The 17,029-nt window shown below is 38.2% G+C and overlaps 1 protein-coding gene across 1 annotated transcript in view; it reads left to right on the forward strand.

The window, feature by feature from the left end:
- The window catches only part of LOC106921924 (contactin-associated protein-like 2), a 132,189-nt gene that overhangs the window by 26,099 nt on the left and 89,061 nt on the right, over window positions 1-17,029 (forward strand). The window contains exons 8-10 of the mRNA XM_088001638.1: window positions 1,345-1,494; window positions 11,552-11,714; window positions 16,554-16,660. Of these exons, the coding sequence (XP_087857764.1) occupies window positions 1,345-1,494; window positions 11,552-11,714; window positions 16,554-16,660 (420 nt within the window). The remainder of the gene's footprint in view (window positions 1-1,344; window positions 1,495-11,551; window positions 11,715-16,553; window positions 16,661-17,029) is intronic.

Here is a 17,029-nt window from a genome sequence, read left to right on the forward strand (position 1 = left end):
AATATCATTATCACAGTCTTTTCAGAGCAGTAAGAAACACTGTTGCCTTTATTCTTCTGTTTTTTTGAATATACAACCTGCAGTGGCCTGAGCATGCCCACTGTGATCACACTCACAGCAGGCGGGCATTTTGGCTCTTAATTTCTTTGGATACCGTCTGACCACATACATATCTACACATATACTGACACACTTGGACCCCCTGCTGAGGAGGGTTGATTAGTGTGGACTCCCTGCTGCTATGAAAGCGAGGGTCGTCAAGTGCATTCTGGGAAGAAATAAACAAGGGAAATGTGTGTCTGGGAAGCGCTGACGACTCATACATATCCTGCCAAGCACAAAGTAAAAGAGCTACCAAAAGGCAGCAGATGCTCTTACACATATGGTTCAAATTTATTGACATAGGCAGCATGTCAAGCCATGTGTATTGATTGGCAGGAGGACCTCGCTACTGAGGGTGATTTGCAGATGACCGTACCTTGAACTTTTTGCTGCATATTGATATATTACAGTCAGACGAGCACTCAGCTGAATACAATTGAAAAACTAAAATTGTACCGTACTCAAGGGACAGAGGAGATGGGTACAAAGATACTTGGGGAAGAAAAAAAAGAAGGAAAAAGTTAAATGCAGAAGAAAGAAAGACAAAGGTGCAAAGATGCAGGCGAGGATGGAAGAACGGATCGGTCTTAGTGTCACTGAAGGTGATACATAGAAGAGAGGGTGAGGAGAGTGAGTGGGCTTCTCTTTCAGCTCCACTAGTAATACCCCTTGCTAAAACATCACTCATATTTAATGGACAGCTACAAGGGAGAGGAGGAAAAAGGAGAACACATACCTTGTATTCATCCAGCACACACATGCACACCACTCTGATGTACACAGAGAACGACACACGTTAAAGACAAAGAGGCCCCGAGACTGGAAGGTGCCTGAGGAAGAATATGGGATTGAAAAGGAGGAAGAGGACCTGAGGGGAAAATGTGTGCAACTGTATCTGTGGTACAAGTTGAAGTGCTGTTAGGTTCACGATGGCCAGACAAACAAAAATGCCTTCAACGTGAAGAAAAATGAATGTTGTACAAAGTAGATGTTGAGAAAGATACAAACATGACTGAAAGATTTTTTTTTTTTCTTACTTTGACTATCCATGCGCTAAATCCGTAATGATCCATCAAGTTTTAGTGTGACGGCAATCCTGACACATATTTTGCAGTAACTAGTTATTTGAAATGACATTACTTTCTTTCTGAAATATTTACCAGCCCATCTCCCCAAAAAAAAAAAAAAATAACTCTTGTGTTTTCTAAAGACATATTTGTCACGTCTTCTCGAACTCACCAGGCTCGAGCCTCAACGACGGCCAGTGGCACGCCGTACGCCTGGTCGCCAAAGAGAACTTTGCGATGTTGACAGTGGACGGTGAAGAAGTGTCTGCCGTGCGTTCCACCTCGCCTCTCAGCATCACCACAGGAGGAACCTATCACCTGGGAGGTAAGGGTGACCCAAACGCCATCACAGCAGGGTTGACGTGCACAGTGCACTGTTTTCTTCCAGGCCACATTCACTGCCACATTACCCCACAGCAGCTGACAGGAATACACCCAAGAATAAGACGTAGGAAAAGTAAGGACTGAAATCTCACTTTTAACTCCTTTTTTTTCTAGGTTTTCAGAAAAAGTAGTTTCAAAGCATGTTTTATTTTAAGCAATTATTTTTAATTGTAAATTGAAGATTAAATTTGATCAAAATGTCAAAATGAGCAAACGATATAAAAAAACATAAACATTTATGTAAATATTTGTGTATTGCTCTTTTTTTCTAATGCCTCTTCAAAAGATCCAGTTCCTTGCAGAAGTATTCATTCCTATTTAATTTTGCTTACATTTAGCCACATTGCATATTTTATTATTTTGTGTGATAACCAAAATATTGCATTTTCTAAGTAGGGAAAAGATGTGTTTTTGCTTTGATCTGGCAGCATATTCTACAGTTTGGTGTGTCGCAAACTGAAAATGGGACCTTTAAAGAATTTATTTCTTCTTGCTCCTCTTCAATAAAGGCTACATTTTTGGAGGAGACAAATAGATGTTTCATCAACACACTGTTCATCTGAGCTTTGGATCTTTCCAGCTCCTCCAAAGTTTCCAAGAAGCTATTTGCTGCTTCCATGACTGATGCACTGCTTGCCCAGTCTGTCAATTTAAGTGGGCAACCAGGTTTTGATTAATCTTTTTTTCAGGTTAATCAGGCTTGAACATTGCTCTGTGAGATATTGAAAGCTAGAAATCTTGTTTTATGGGCGAGTCTTACTTTAAATGTCTCTAAATCTTTCCCGTCTGTTGTGTTCCTTTGCCCTTTCAAGTGTTTTTTGTTCACTAATGTTCCTTCTAATTCATTTTTATGTACTATTTTTGTGTTGATTATTCACATCAAAGCCCACAAAGGAGAAGTTTGTAGTTTGAATGTGACTGTATGGGGCGGCAGGTGAATAATTTTTAAAGGCACTCTGTTTCTTATATTGTAAAATCCCCACAGTCTAAGACAGGTCTGCCACGAACTGCAGTACTTAAATTTAGTCTTTTCATCTTCAGCTTTGTTGACATTTTGCTACTAGTGGATATCGTCTCCAGTGAAAACAGCTCAGAAACTACAAAATCACCACAGATTAATCCAGAGCTAGAATGGGCAGCATCTTTAATCTGTATGAACGAGAAGCATGCCAGGTTAATGACGCCAGACACCGTTATCTGTCTGCCAAACGATGTGTGTGCTAGGAGGCTCTGTATGAAATTACAGTAACTGAGAGAGAAAGTGTGGCTCTGATTGCCCCATCATGCCTTAGTCTCTTCTCCCTGGCACAGTTCCATCTCCTCAATCAAGAAAAACCTTTTCCTCAGACTAGTCAATAAGCATCAGGGCACTTTACACAAACACACACATCAAGATTCTTTTACATTGTCTGATTAAATTTTTTGCTGAAGTTTGGTGAATGCATCAAATGCATATTGACAGTGTTTTTTTTTTAGATCTTTTTTTTCAATGTGCAGCTTTCTGTGTGAATGTATCTCCAGTTTTAGCTTTTCCACTTCCTTTTTTTCATTCATTTTAATCAAGGGTTCATTCGATGGCTTTCATTTAAACCCTTAAAAGTTCTTCATTATTATACTTCAATCTAGTTTCTCTTTTTACTCCATGTCTGTCTTCTCTTTTCTTTCCGCTCCCATTTTCTTCTTATCTCCAGTCTCTATTTTGATTGAATTGGTGATTGATTGATTTTAGTAAGCAGAGCTGTGAATCAATAGAGGCTGAGAGGAGAGGATCTCTGTAATGTCTTAACTCCTTGAAGAGAGTATACCAGAAAGATGGATAAAAGAAGACTGTAGCTGCAAAGACAAATGTAGAAATGGCAAAGGAGGGGATCTATGCACAAGTAGCGACCTGAAGAGATTAAAACATTTCTATAGAGAAAACAAGTTAACAAATTAGACCAAATGAAGAAGAGAGGATAAGCAAAATGATCATTATATATAGATTGTAAAACAACTAAAGTGTGACAACAATTTATGAAATCAATATGTAATGTATTTCAGAAAAAACATCCATTCATACATGTAATGCATCACTACAATTCAGAGAAAAATAAATATTTGTTTTTGGGCTTTTCCCCACTGGCAGAGGTAATACGAAGGCGGAAATAGCAGCAGCTGGGACTGGGGCTTTACTTGTTAATTTTACATGACATAATGAATGCTGAAGAGCTGGGAGCCCGGTGGTAAACACAAGTCTGAATGCTGCAGGGGATACAAAACTGTTGACTATTACTACAAAGCAATTCTTAGGACACCAATTTTCAGACATGGAAGGGGATTTGTGGAAGACACTTGTGGAAATGCCGAATCCAACAAAACAAAAACAAACATTCATCGCTTTCCAAACCCATTCACACCAAGCATCACTTTTTGTTTATTTTGTTGAAGTTTTAAATCTGAATTTAAAATGGATTTTAACAGTGCCAAACAATTTAATTGCAAATCAAACTAAAACCAGAACTGCTACAGTCATACCCTTTGGCTTTTTGTCCAGATGTGGCCTCCCTCTTCTTGAATGATGTCCGTGGTGTTATCACCACGTTAGTGCATTTATCCCACCTAAGAATCTCAGATAATATTCAGCACTGCATCTCATTTACTGAACTAGAGTCATCTAGAATTACTCAGGAAAGGTACAGAAGTGAAATGGGTAAATTTAGTACAGCAGATGAAGGCCATATACTATAAATTCATTTAATATTTTAGAATGCAGAAGGGACATGATTCTACTTTTTAACATTTGCTTATACTTTCCTGAAAACAATGAGTAATGTTTCTGTGTTTTATCGTTTGGCAAAACTAGTTTGCTAGTGAAGTTATCAATTTACGGTTTGACTCCATTTGAGCAAGTGGGACACATTGATTTGTGTGTAAACTTAACCAGTGCCATGTGGATCAAACAGGGTGATACACAAACTCTATTGCTGCCGTTCTTCTGAGCTTGCTCTTCATTTTTTAAACATTTCTCTAAGGTAGAGGTGTCAAACTCCAGTCTTCAAGGGCCAGTGTCCTGCAGCTTCTAGGTGAACACACCTGAATCATATAAATAAGTCATTAGCAAAATGCCAGTGCACAAGAAGGTAATTCAGTTCTATATTTTAGGTGTTAGATGTGGTCAAAAAGTATACTGTACAAGTATATATAATTATTATGTACTTGTACAGTATACTTTTTGTACTGATCAGTACTCTTGGACAACCCCAGTTCCCTTACAGCAACTTCACAAATAATAGCAATTTAAAGCACTGTCTGCGTAGGCTAATGTGCACATTTTATTTTTTTTATTTTTTTGCCTTTTAACTTGTCTGAACAGAATGTGTGGGTGTTTGACCAAAAGCCATGAAAGTCCACAGCACACAGTTGAACATGTATTTAGACCTCAGATGGAAAATCTGGAGCATTTATTTAAAACGCTGCAAACCATCAGAGGGCAATTTTCATCCTAGAACAGAGGAAACAGAATAATATATCGAGTGTACAAAAGATAGTTTAGCCTTTAGCTTGCCCTCAATTATTCTTTCCGATCACTCAACTTGATGAGTCAAACAGGCCAGGCAAATTAAGCTGTCCTAAAGCTCTCAAACAGTCTTTCATCAGCACTTCCTGGAAGGGAGACATTACATTCACTGTGCCACAATTAGCAGAGACCCCTTTGTGTCATGAAGAGACTATGTTCTTTTCTATACATGACAAGACCTGAGATAATTGCTCTCAGTAATTTATGTAGGTTCAGTCATCCATGTACCCATCTGCTTCAAATCACAAGGATTTAAGGCGTTCATTTGCTTTCAGTGGAACCTCTTATGTCGAGAGAAAAACCCAGCAGGAGGAACTACAGTCACCTTTTGAGTCCTTTTAAAACTGTCTGTGCTTATTGTCCAACCACAGTGCTAAATCACAGCCTGATTAGTGTTGGCTCAAAACCGTTTGCACCTGGTCCCGTTCTATTTATATTTATGCGAGGTTTCCTGGATTTTGGAATCAATTAAATATTTGCTGCAACTAAAGCCTTTTAGTTGCAGCATAAAAGGCTTCATGTTTGAACCCCTTCATTCAAAAAATGAAGGGGTTTGTGAAGAACAAACCCCTTCAATTTTGTTGCAGCTTGTTTTATTTTAATGGGGTCACTGTATTTAATTCCTGTGAGTCTAAAATATCTGTCACCTGCACTGCCCCAGGTACAAAGAAATTGTATACATATGAACAAAACAAAACAAAACAAAAAACTTAATGATGTTGCAGTACACTCCATCCAGTTTTATTGGAAAGCCTTCTGGGATAAAAGCTGTTCACAGATAATTCAGGGATGGTCAGTGGCCTGCAGTGACAGTTGGCTGTTAACTACGTACACAAAGTTTTATTTGTCTTATTTGCACTATGTCATGATCAAGTTTATTTGCATTGCATCTTCCAGCAACAAAGCAATTCCAAGTGCTTTACATGATAAAAACACAAACGACAACAAAGCACATTACTCTGCAATGGGAAAATAAAGAAAAGTAACAAAAAGCTGTAATCCAGACTACAACTAATGATAATGTTCCAGTTATTATTAGTCAAAGACTATTCTAAGCAAGTGTGGTTCAGACCTGAATTCAAAGAAAGTTAGAACCGAGTGGTCTTTGGTACCCAGGCCTTCTGGTTCAAGTGACATGGAGAAGCAGCATTCAGGTTGCTTCTTCTAACCTGCAACAAACTTCCAGAAAAATTCAAAAAAGTCAAAAACACTTAGTTTCTTTAAATCAAGACTAAAAACCCACTTGCTTAGGAACACCTCTGAAAACAAATACAATAATATATCTGGTGTATATTTGATGCTTGCTTCATATTTGGTTACTATGTTATGCATTGGTCATGTAAATCACTTTGAATGACTTTGTTGCTGACATGTGCTTGTTCTTTTTTTATTAATGGTTTGACAACTGTTGCCTTTAAAGCCTGGGGGGAAACATCTGATAGAAGGGATAAGTTCACCACATGTACCGCTTTGCTGACTCATGTGCTGTTTGACTATAGAATAACATCTCAGACGTACTTAAACTATAGTGAGATGCTTTTTTTAAACATTTATTTATTAGTCTTAAATACATGTATGTAAATGTATTTACTAATGCAGATGTATTCATTTGATACAAGGAGTGCATTTTACGTGCACATCTTTGACTGTTGAATTTATTTACAATTACATTAAAATAGATTGGGCTTTTTTTGTGAAGTGACTTCAAATAAGTAGAGACTGTAAGCTGAAAATTTCCCAGTTAATATAAACTTAGGCATGTAATGTGGAAATAAACTAAATTTGGCATATCTGGGCATGCCTCCAACCATTGGATGATTTTGGTATAATCCTTTATACATGTTAAGTATGTATCATTAAGCATTAGTGGTAGAGATAAAACATGCTGGCCCTGTGGTGGTTTGAGGCAAATTTGTGACAATATTCTATAAAGGGTTTGACTAATGGCAACAAAACGACATGAATCAAAATGAGATGCTGGTGATTGCAATTTTGAGATGACTTGTTCTGCTTTTGATATACTACTTCAGTGATTGAAATGAAATGGTTGGTTTTTATCAATGTTTTAGGCACAACGTGAAATTAGCATCTTGACCACAAAACCTGGAGTCCAACAGCAGATGATATTTATAAGACCCTATTACATTTTTTTATGGCTCATTATGTTTTTTGTGGCTTATTATTGCCCCATTAGGCCTCGTGAAAACATTCAGTTAAACTAGCTAGCTCAGTTCACAACACATTGAGTGCATTGGGTGAGACTGTTTGTACTCCAGTCTCACCCTTAGCATTCATACACTGCTGGATTACTGCAACAAATTGTATAAAACCTCATTTCAGTGTCAAGAAAACCATAGTATTACCTCACTCTTAGCATTTGTTTTCATAACTATAGTTATAGAAATGATATCATGAAGCCTATAACTTGTACCTCATACTTTTTTCTCCTTGTCTTAGAGCTCTTTTCTTTGATCACATGGCAAATACATTTTATATTTAAACAGCCGCCTATAAAACTCTTAAATTCTTTCTGTCACGCAGCCACTAGCTGATGTGAATATGGAGGTGTTTACCCCTTCCCATCAATATTTATATGTAAGAGACCTAGCTGTTGCTGGGTATTTACTAGTGAGGAGATCCTTTGCAAAGCAGTGAGCACTAAAGCAGCCAAACTGCCAAGAGAATTAGCATTTGGGATGATAGCAGCCTGGACTGAGCAAAATAAAGTGATGGCTTTGGTGTGAGGCGAGTGTGGCCAGTCTTGTTTCATATTGTCTGATGAACAATTATAGAACTGGAGTTATCTGGATCCATATTATTATGTGAAAGTAGAGGCAATCTCATGGGAATTTTTGAATCACCCCGGAAGACGTATTTCAAGAATCTGCAAAGAGCATCTGCTTTCTAGCTGATTTTAAATGCCTATTTGCTGTTAAACCAAGTCTGAAGGAGTGTTCGTAAAACAAAAGTTATTTGAGCAAATCTGACATTCTTCCTGTCATGTTGCTCTTATTACTGTAGTTTTTTTTATTATTTGTTTTGATATAGCTTTCTACATTCACTTGTGGTGTTTTGGCTGAACACATTTATTATAAAAAAAAGTCAAATGAGACATGCACGGTGACGAGCTTAATCATGGTATAGAAAGCAGGAATTTGGTGACGGCAATGACTATTGTACTACTTGTGTCTGCCTGCGTTCTTCACGGTGTTGTTTTTTCCCCATTAAATGTTCATCTGATAGATAAAACCTAAATTGCCCGTGCTCATTCAGAACTTATCTGATACAGATGGTGAGAGATTTATATTCCACAGCTTAGAAAAGGCCTGAAACAGGGAGTTTTACTTGACCTTTACAGTGTGATGTAATGAATTTAGTAGGCTTCAGTGCACCTGGGAGATAAGTAATCTCATCCTGGAAAGCATTTTTTAAACACTTGGGACATATTTGAAGGACTGTATTGTGTTAGATAATCCAGAAGCTACATTTAAAGGAATAGAGGGTGTGGAAATGTGTTTTCACTGTTAAGATAGTTTTGGTACACATATGCATTATGTGCCTGATTGGGTTTTTAAACTGGGGGAAAAAATAGCAGCATTGATCCCATCACACACGCAAAACCAGATCTCTTTGGATGAAAAAGCAGAAACATAAGTTTGCACCACAACTTTTAAAAACAAGTACCTTTGACAATGTACTTATGTAGTTATTTGATTACACAAGGATCACCAGACCTTTCTGTCGTTCATTGTCCCCACCCTTCCTGTGTTTGAGAACCCAAAGTCAATTTTACAGAAAATAGTTTCTCATTCCTAAAGCCTTGAGAAATTATTTAGTGACCCAAGACATCCACAAATAAAATTTTTGAAGAGGCAGGAGAGACAGACCTCCAAACAAAGCTAAGCTCTTTCCTCTGCTTGAACCGTGACCTACGGATACACTGATCAGAAGATGCTGAAGAACATTCAACCGATAGGAGTATCTGATGAATGATATCACATCTCGGATCACTTTACTTTTAGCCATTTTAATGATTAAATACATTTGAAACTTTTGCCATCTTTTTATTTCTCATATTGCAAATCATTTTCTGACTTTTTAAAGTACCATCCCAGGAAACTAATTTGAAAATTGGTATTTTTTATCCCTTAAGATTTTTGTTTACAAATTACAACCAAAAAACGTTTAGTGCTAGAATTAAAATTTTATTTATGCACTAATCCCACATGTTGCAACCACCTCCCCATCATTTTGGGATGAATTAGACATGATGAGGCTCTGCCATAATTATCAGAGTGAGAATCTTTGAATGCTTAATAGATGTGAAATGAAATCTCATGCAATGATATTGAAATGTCACAATGTTTCTTGTCTGGGAGAAATCTATCTGCTTGGTCCTGACACCGTCACTAACTGTACGACGTTATCTGTATTTGCTCATGGATATTTAATTTATTATTTTTTTTAAATGTTGTAGATTTAACCTAAAAACAGATTGTCCCAGAAAATAAATGTTTACCTGACACTTCATATTTTTGGGAGTAGTGTTTTGTCCCTTCCGAATCTTCCTTGAAAAATGTAAACACATTTTCTCATCAGAGTATTTTGGCAAATTTCCAGTTTGCGTCTTCTGAAATGGCGTCTCTGAATTAGTCGCAGCCTTGGCTGTGGCCTGGAAAATAAGAGCTGTTGTTCTTCCAGAGTGTATTGTAAAATAAGCTCTCTGGGCACAACAGGAAGGCTGTGAACGAGTGCCAGGACGACTGTAGGGGATTACTGCTGTTGTTCCAGATGCTGAACGGTGTTCTGGTCTGCGCGTGCAACAAATTAAAACCATACAATGACACAGATTTGAGAACAATGAGATTAATAATATAATCAGCTTAGTTAGAAATTGTTTGTAGCTTTGTGTACCTAACAGTGAGTGTGTTTAAATGTACGACCAAATGTATGTGAGGATCCTCCTTGAGTAGGACTGTTTTATTGATCGGGATATTTTGGCACTGAAATACAGATAGTAAAGATAGTAGTAGCGGTAACTTGCAGATTCAGGTTTCCTTGTCGACTGCTGGTGTGAATTTGTGTTTATATTTGATGTGAACTATTCAAAATGTGTTGTAACCTTTGTAAACATTCATGTGGTGGCTTAGATGGAGCATCAAAGCAACAAATCCATGTCGTCTTTGTTCCTTTTAACAATGCATATCCATCCACCCACAGTTTCATGCATTACATCTCCCATTCTTCCACATACTCAGGAATGTATCCTTTGTATTCACAGGGTATCTACAGGACTCAAAAGTGCTGCCAACCAGTTGCTCTGTTCCACATCTTTCTTTCTCCCCCCCTTTCTTCCTCTCCCTTTATCTATCCCTCTCTTTCCTCTCTCTAACTTTCCACATGTCCTCTCTCTTTTTTCTCCAACTGCCTGTCTCCCACTCCTCAGAAATGACAGCAGGCAGGTGTGGCAAAAGAACAGACAGATGGCAAGAACGACAGAAGGAACTTTTTAGGCATGAAATTAAATAAAAAGATGCAAAGAAAGAGCCGAATCTGGCAAAAACATGCACACAGTTACAAAGCATTAATTGTTTTTTAGTAAGCCATATGAACTTGAATAATGTTTGCAAGCACACACACACACACACGTGCACAGTGTACATATGCCTCTAACTGTAAGCCTTTCTGATGCTTTGGCCTTGAGGCTGATGGCCAAGCTGGGGTGTATGACAGCTTATAACATCAGTATGATGGAGATGTCATTGAGCTGCTGTGTTTTATGACTTACCTCTGTGCTTGTAGCTGAGATTTAGTTTTAGGTTCTCATGTCAAAATTAACACTCTGCCTTTGCTCTGCAGAGGCACTTCATTATTCCATGGGAAAGTGTACTCAAAATGTGTTGGAGTAACGCTGGTTATGATGTTTCAATTTTTGTACACTCGTGTGTGTGTGTGTGTGTGCGTGTGTGTGTGTGTGTGTGTGTGTGTGTGTGTGTGTGCGCGTGTGTGTGTGTGTATGATCACAGCACACATAGAAAGGATAAGCATAGAGACTTGTCCTACACTTGTTCCCGATTCAGTCAAGGCCCAGCGGTTCTTCTGGATGGGCCATTGACTCCTGCTAGACCTTGTCTCTAATGTTTAAAGACAGAATCCTGATAAAGGCTCATGGTTGTAAAAAAAGAAAAATGACATTAACCGGCCACTGATATGGTCTGTTGTTCCTTCTCAAGGTTTATGTTGTTGGTATGTTTAATGTCTACCTCTGCTGAAGGTTTGAAGCGGTTGATCAAAAAAAATAAAACACTTTGTTTGTGTTTTTAGGCTTTTTAGGCTTCAGCTTTGTTGATTTTTTTTTCTTTCATACAACACTTTCCACGTTTGGCAGCAATTAAAATATTTCTGCAGTATTGTATTATATGGTGACATTGCTTGTTTCCAGGGTACTTTTTGCGAACACCGCTGCCACCATCCCAGCGATCCTTTCAGGGATGCATGCAAGCGATCCTGGTAGACGACCAACCTGCTGATTTGCATGCAGTGGAGAAAGGCACAGTGGGAGCATTTGAGAATATCAGCCTGGACATGTGTGCAATCATAGACAGGTAGGAACAATCACCGCTGCCTGCACAAACACACACACACACCTTACAGTTCATGAAAGAGAAATGGACAAATAAGAAAGAGCACAAACACAGTAGCGTCATAAATCAGGAGTTTTGGAATGAAAGTCACAAAGCAAACAATACTGTTTATGTAAAACCTTTAAATTTGATCCTGAGACAAATTAATCAGGGCTTTCTTTGTCGTCTGTGCAACATCAAATGAATTATGTTTATATGTGGCTCATTTAAATGCACTTGTCAGACTGATAAATGGATATAATTTAAAGGGTGGCTTCATGGTGTAGGGGGAATGTGAGCAAGTGCTATCTGCTTTCATTTTAAAGCTATATCACATATTTCACCCTTTGGAAAAAGGCTGTGCGATCTTAATCAAGCATCAAAAATGAGTCACATAGTTCTCCATCTAATTGGGGGAGTGTAACTTGGCAAGAATCGGATGCTTTATGTGCCATTCCTCAATGTTGTCAACAACTTCTAACAAGTTGTTGACATTTCAGTTTGATTCAGTTGTTTATCTATTGAGAATACTGTTGTTTGCCAGAAAAGTTAGAACAGGTCATTTTAACAATAGATCCTTCATGTTCAGTTCTGTGAAAATATATGGTGCCTCTTGCAAATTTCTTGTGTTCATACGGATAAAAAACAAAAATTTTTCTGAAGCAATCTAACCATTTAAGTACCAGTAATTCCCTCTAAACCAGATTGTTGGCCCCAGATTGTAGCGTAGTCAGCCACAACAAATGCCATTAAGCTTTTGTGGCATCTGGCAATGAGGTTTTGTAGAGGAATCTTACTCATTCATTTGTACATTCCTTGCATGAAAGGGTTTTTGAGAATAAACGTCCTGTACACGGTCAAATCCAAACATCTTAGTCATTTTTTGTCGTCCAGATTTTGACTGAACTACACTAAAACATTTATAAAATATATATATTTTTTTAATCAATCAGAGTTGGACTTGCAGGATCATTGTGCTGCTGAAAAAATACCAGCGCAGTTGATCTTAAGGTCATGAACTGATTGTCCAACATACTCCTTCAGGATTTTCTGGTAAATAACAGAATTCCTCAGCAGAGGAAGACAAATCGTCCAGATCCTGATGCAGCGAAGTAGCCCCAGATATTCACCCAGCCAGCTTTATGCCAAATTTACACAAAAATATAGATGTTACCGTCATCATTACACGAAACAAAAGAAATTCTCAAAATTGAGGTTTGCCTCAGTTTGTTGTGGTTTATTTTGTTTCCTACCGAATAGTCAATGTTCCCTTAGAGCAGAGGTTCCCAAACTTTTTCTTCTGCGCCCCCCCAGTGGTTTCCAAACATTTTCTGCGCCCCCCCTATGGATTACAAATGGCTGTCTGGTTGAAACGACGCGTGTGAGGGGGGGCATCGACTTTTTGGGGGGCAAAATGAATGTACGTAGCTGAAAATAGACACCAACATCGGTAGCCTACAAGGTACTTGTTAAGCTTAAGGTTCTGTATTGATATTAGCTAGTCATCTTTTAGCTAACATTACCTGCATCCAGCAGCTTTACTCAACTCAGTCGGTTAGTTTGGAGGGAAAAACTGTGAAAAGTTCTTTGCGTTTTGCTGGTTTGCTGCCGTGATTCTAACACACCTGTAGCTCCACACAGCAGCAGCAGGTCTCCTTCACAGGTGGAAACCAGCGCGAGCGTCATTAGCGCTCATGTTGCGTTTAAAGGCGGCTCGGAAAAACAGGTTACAACATGTTAACAACGGATTAAACAGTTTTAACTGCTGATGAAAGTGACAGAGGACACAAATATGGGAAGTGTGGAAGCCTCTACTGTATTAAATTGACATAGGAATAACAGAGAGTTGGCCATTCTATGGTAAAAACCCAGCGCATACAGTGTTCATGTTTTGTTTTTTTTTCATCCAGACGGCTTCCCGCGCCCCCCCCTGCAATGACACGGCACCCCCCCCAGGGGGCGCGCCCCACAGTTTGGGAACCTCTGCCTTAGAGTAATTTTGGGAGGCTGGCCATGTCTTCTTCAAGTTTTACAAGCTAATATGCACTGGTCAAAACAGTTTTGTGTTCATGTCAAAAAAAAAAAAAAAAAAGAAATTAGGGAGTTGACACCTGTTATTGAACGTCACCGTTTCTGATTGTGTATCAAAAATAACTGATAACCAATGTGTTTATTTTTGTTTCAGATAGCTGTGCTGTTGTGTGGCTTCTTGTTGCTTGAAACAGACCGACTTAGTTTCTTAAAACATCTTGTAATGATCTGAAAATAGCCAGGTTTCTGTCATTATAACTTGCTTTATTGCCAACCTCTATTACTTCAAAAGTTGTGTATCAGCAGTGCACTACTTCAGGTGGGCCTTGTTCTGCCACAGAAGATGAATGGACGCAGTGTTACCATCTAACTAATCAGAATGTCTTTGAAGGCAGTTCAATGGGCCTGTCTGACCTCCTTTTGATCAATGCTGTTCCACTGTGGGTTTCTGTTTAGACTGAGAAATAAAAAAAGCACACACACTCACACACAGAACAGCCGAATTCTGCATCCTGCAGACACACAAAGCAATGCACACGCAATTTTCCACAATATCAATGTTATTCTAAAAGGGTGATACAGCAACACAAGCAGTAGGACAAAAAAACTGAACACAAATCCTACATCAGCTTCAATCTCCCCATAGATTTTCTCTCCTCTCACACAAAGCCCAGAGTAGTTAGTATGGTTCAGTGCTCCCAGTCCGCTAAGAATAATGTCTTTTGAAATTGTCAGGACTTGTCAATTGCAACCCATTGTGCAAGCACAATGACATTTTATCTCAGCGTCTTTGCCTGCTGAAGCTGTACTGAGTTTTGTAAAGCAGGAGCACTGTTGTTGTTTTCTGCAGCTTAGAACCTCTTAAAGGTTTACTGTTGTATATAGACACATGGGGGATAAAAAAAAAAAAAATTAAACTTGTATTTCAGCTTCATCATTATCTCTACACTGTGTCTTGTTTAGCCATAAAGACAGAATCCCTATGTGCGCTTAAACAGCCTGATTTCCAACTTGGCCAAGAACGTGGCATTTTCAGAGGAACCCTGCTGCTCTTTGACTCAGTGTTTGTGTTGCTTCAGCTGGCTTTCCTCTTACTTTCATAGCTTTGATTCATTTAAAAAAATTAAGCCCCAGCTACATATCGTGTGCGTGGGAATGTTTGCAAGAGTCCCCCTAGATCTCTCTGTGTGTGTGTGTGTGTGTGGGTGTGTGCGTGTGTGTGTGGGTGTGTACATATACAGTTCACTAATTGAAACACATTATATGTAATATGAAATAGAAGGATGTTTTCGAGCCATTATTTCTGTTAGGATTACAATATTACAGTTAATAAAGAAATATGTGCTTAATGAAAGCTAGAAATGTGCTTTTAATCTGTTAAATGAGCCTCATTAGAGCACATTTTTTTGTTTCTACATTTTTTATAATTTATTTAGTATGATGTCTAGTAATATGTGCATTTCTGTACATATAGCCTCATTAGTCAATTTTAGAGTTCAGTATTTCAGCTGACATGTGTCTCATGCTTAAACAACTTCTTTTTAAACTCTTGGAAACATTTGATACTCTAATGTGGTTGAAGCACAACAAAAAAAAAACTACTGTGAAAACTTCCATGCAGGACAAAATGTAGGTTCTGTTTATTAATTTGCGAGAATTATTTGGTTCTTACCTAAATACTGGAGAATGTTGTTACCTGATAAACTAATTGTTTAAAAAAATCAGTCTGTCAATCAATGAAATTTATTTAGCACATTTCAAACATTACATCATAAAAACAAAGTCATAGAACACACAGTCAACAATTTAAACATTACATTTTTCATTACACATCAAAATGCTGGTTAGTGTTTCATTTATTATAGTTCAAAAGCAACTCCAAACAGCTGCGTTCTTAGTCTCGATTTAGAGGAACTCAGTGTTTTGACTGTTTTACAATTTTTTGGATGTTTGTTCCAGATTTGTGGTGGATAGAAGCTGAATGCTGTTTCTCCGCGTTTGGTATATATAAAGTATTTTCTATTCTATTCTATCATGTTGTGGGACTTCATTTTGCCATTAACAGGAAGACTAGTCAGACTGTATTAGATGGTTGAACTTAATGCAGCACTCCTGGCAGAAACCTTGTTGAAGAAAAGGAAATGTTGGAGAACAAATCACATTCATTGGTTCGAATGACCCAGTCCAGACACAAATCCAGTTGAAAATTGATGTTCAGATGCTCTTCATCCAACCCAAATGAGCTGGAGGGATATTTTTCATAAATGTAATGATAAAGTTCAAGAACTGTTCAATGTTTTTTGCAGGCCCTGTGTCTATTGTTGATTTAAAAAAGGCTTATGTCAGTGAAATACTAAAACCAAAATGCAGTTTCAATTTAAACTTTTTTTGTTTTAATTTGGAAGGGTTTATTGGTCAGCCTCATGTTGATCCAGGATGGATTTACAGAGTAAACTTCTGTTCTTCCATAATAGTGCACTCACAATTTCAGAATACTAAAATGTGCAAATCCCCTGCACAGTTGCACAGAAAATTGTATGTGTTTTAATAAGCAACAACGTTTTCCGTGCAACCACATGAATGTTTTGACATTCATAAATGATTATTCACTTTGGAATTATGTAGTATGCATCATGTTGGATTTTATAACCGTATAGTTTGTTCACATCCACTCAACCACTCGTATCGTTACAAAGTAAACTGTGGATATATTAAATGTGTTTCTGACTTGTGTAGCGATACGCCGGCATGGCCTGTAAATATTTATGAGCTCTGTCCACGTCTCTGTAGGTGTATGCCTAATCACTGCGAACACGGAGGCAGGTGTAAACAGACATGGGACAGTTTTAGTTGTAACTGCGACGGAACAGGATACAGTGGAGCAACCTGCCACACATGTAAGTAATGTAAAGTTACACCTCTGTGTCTCTGTCTTTTTGTCTTTCTCCATGATGTTATGCGCTATGCGTGTGCATTTGACTTTTTTTCCCCCCTTCCATTTGCGTTTGAGTGATTAAGCTGTCTCCCAGTTCTCAGCACAGAGACCGATGAACTTTTTGAAGTGTTTCGATGCCAAGCTTGTCCGACTGCACTGTGTTTTGTTCCCGTTAGAGAAAAACGAATCTGACTCTCAAAGCCGCAGCACACAAAGCAAGCAGAATCAGAAAGAGCATTTCAGAAGCTTTGAATTTTGAAAATGTCACTCTTTCTCCCATAAGCCACAGATGTTGTTCTCTTTTAAAGGGCAAGAGAGAAAAGTTGAGCAT

The sequence above is a fragment of the Poecilia mexicana genome, unplaced genomic scaffold (assembly GCF_051168715.1).
Source record: "Poecilia mexicana isolate PSO_F unplaced genomic scaffold, ASM5116871v1 scaffold_20, whole genome shotgun sequence".
NCBI classification, from domain to species: Eukaryota; Metazoa; Chordata; class Actinopteri; order Cyprinodontiformes; family Poeciliidae; genus Poecilia; species Poecilia mexicana.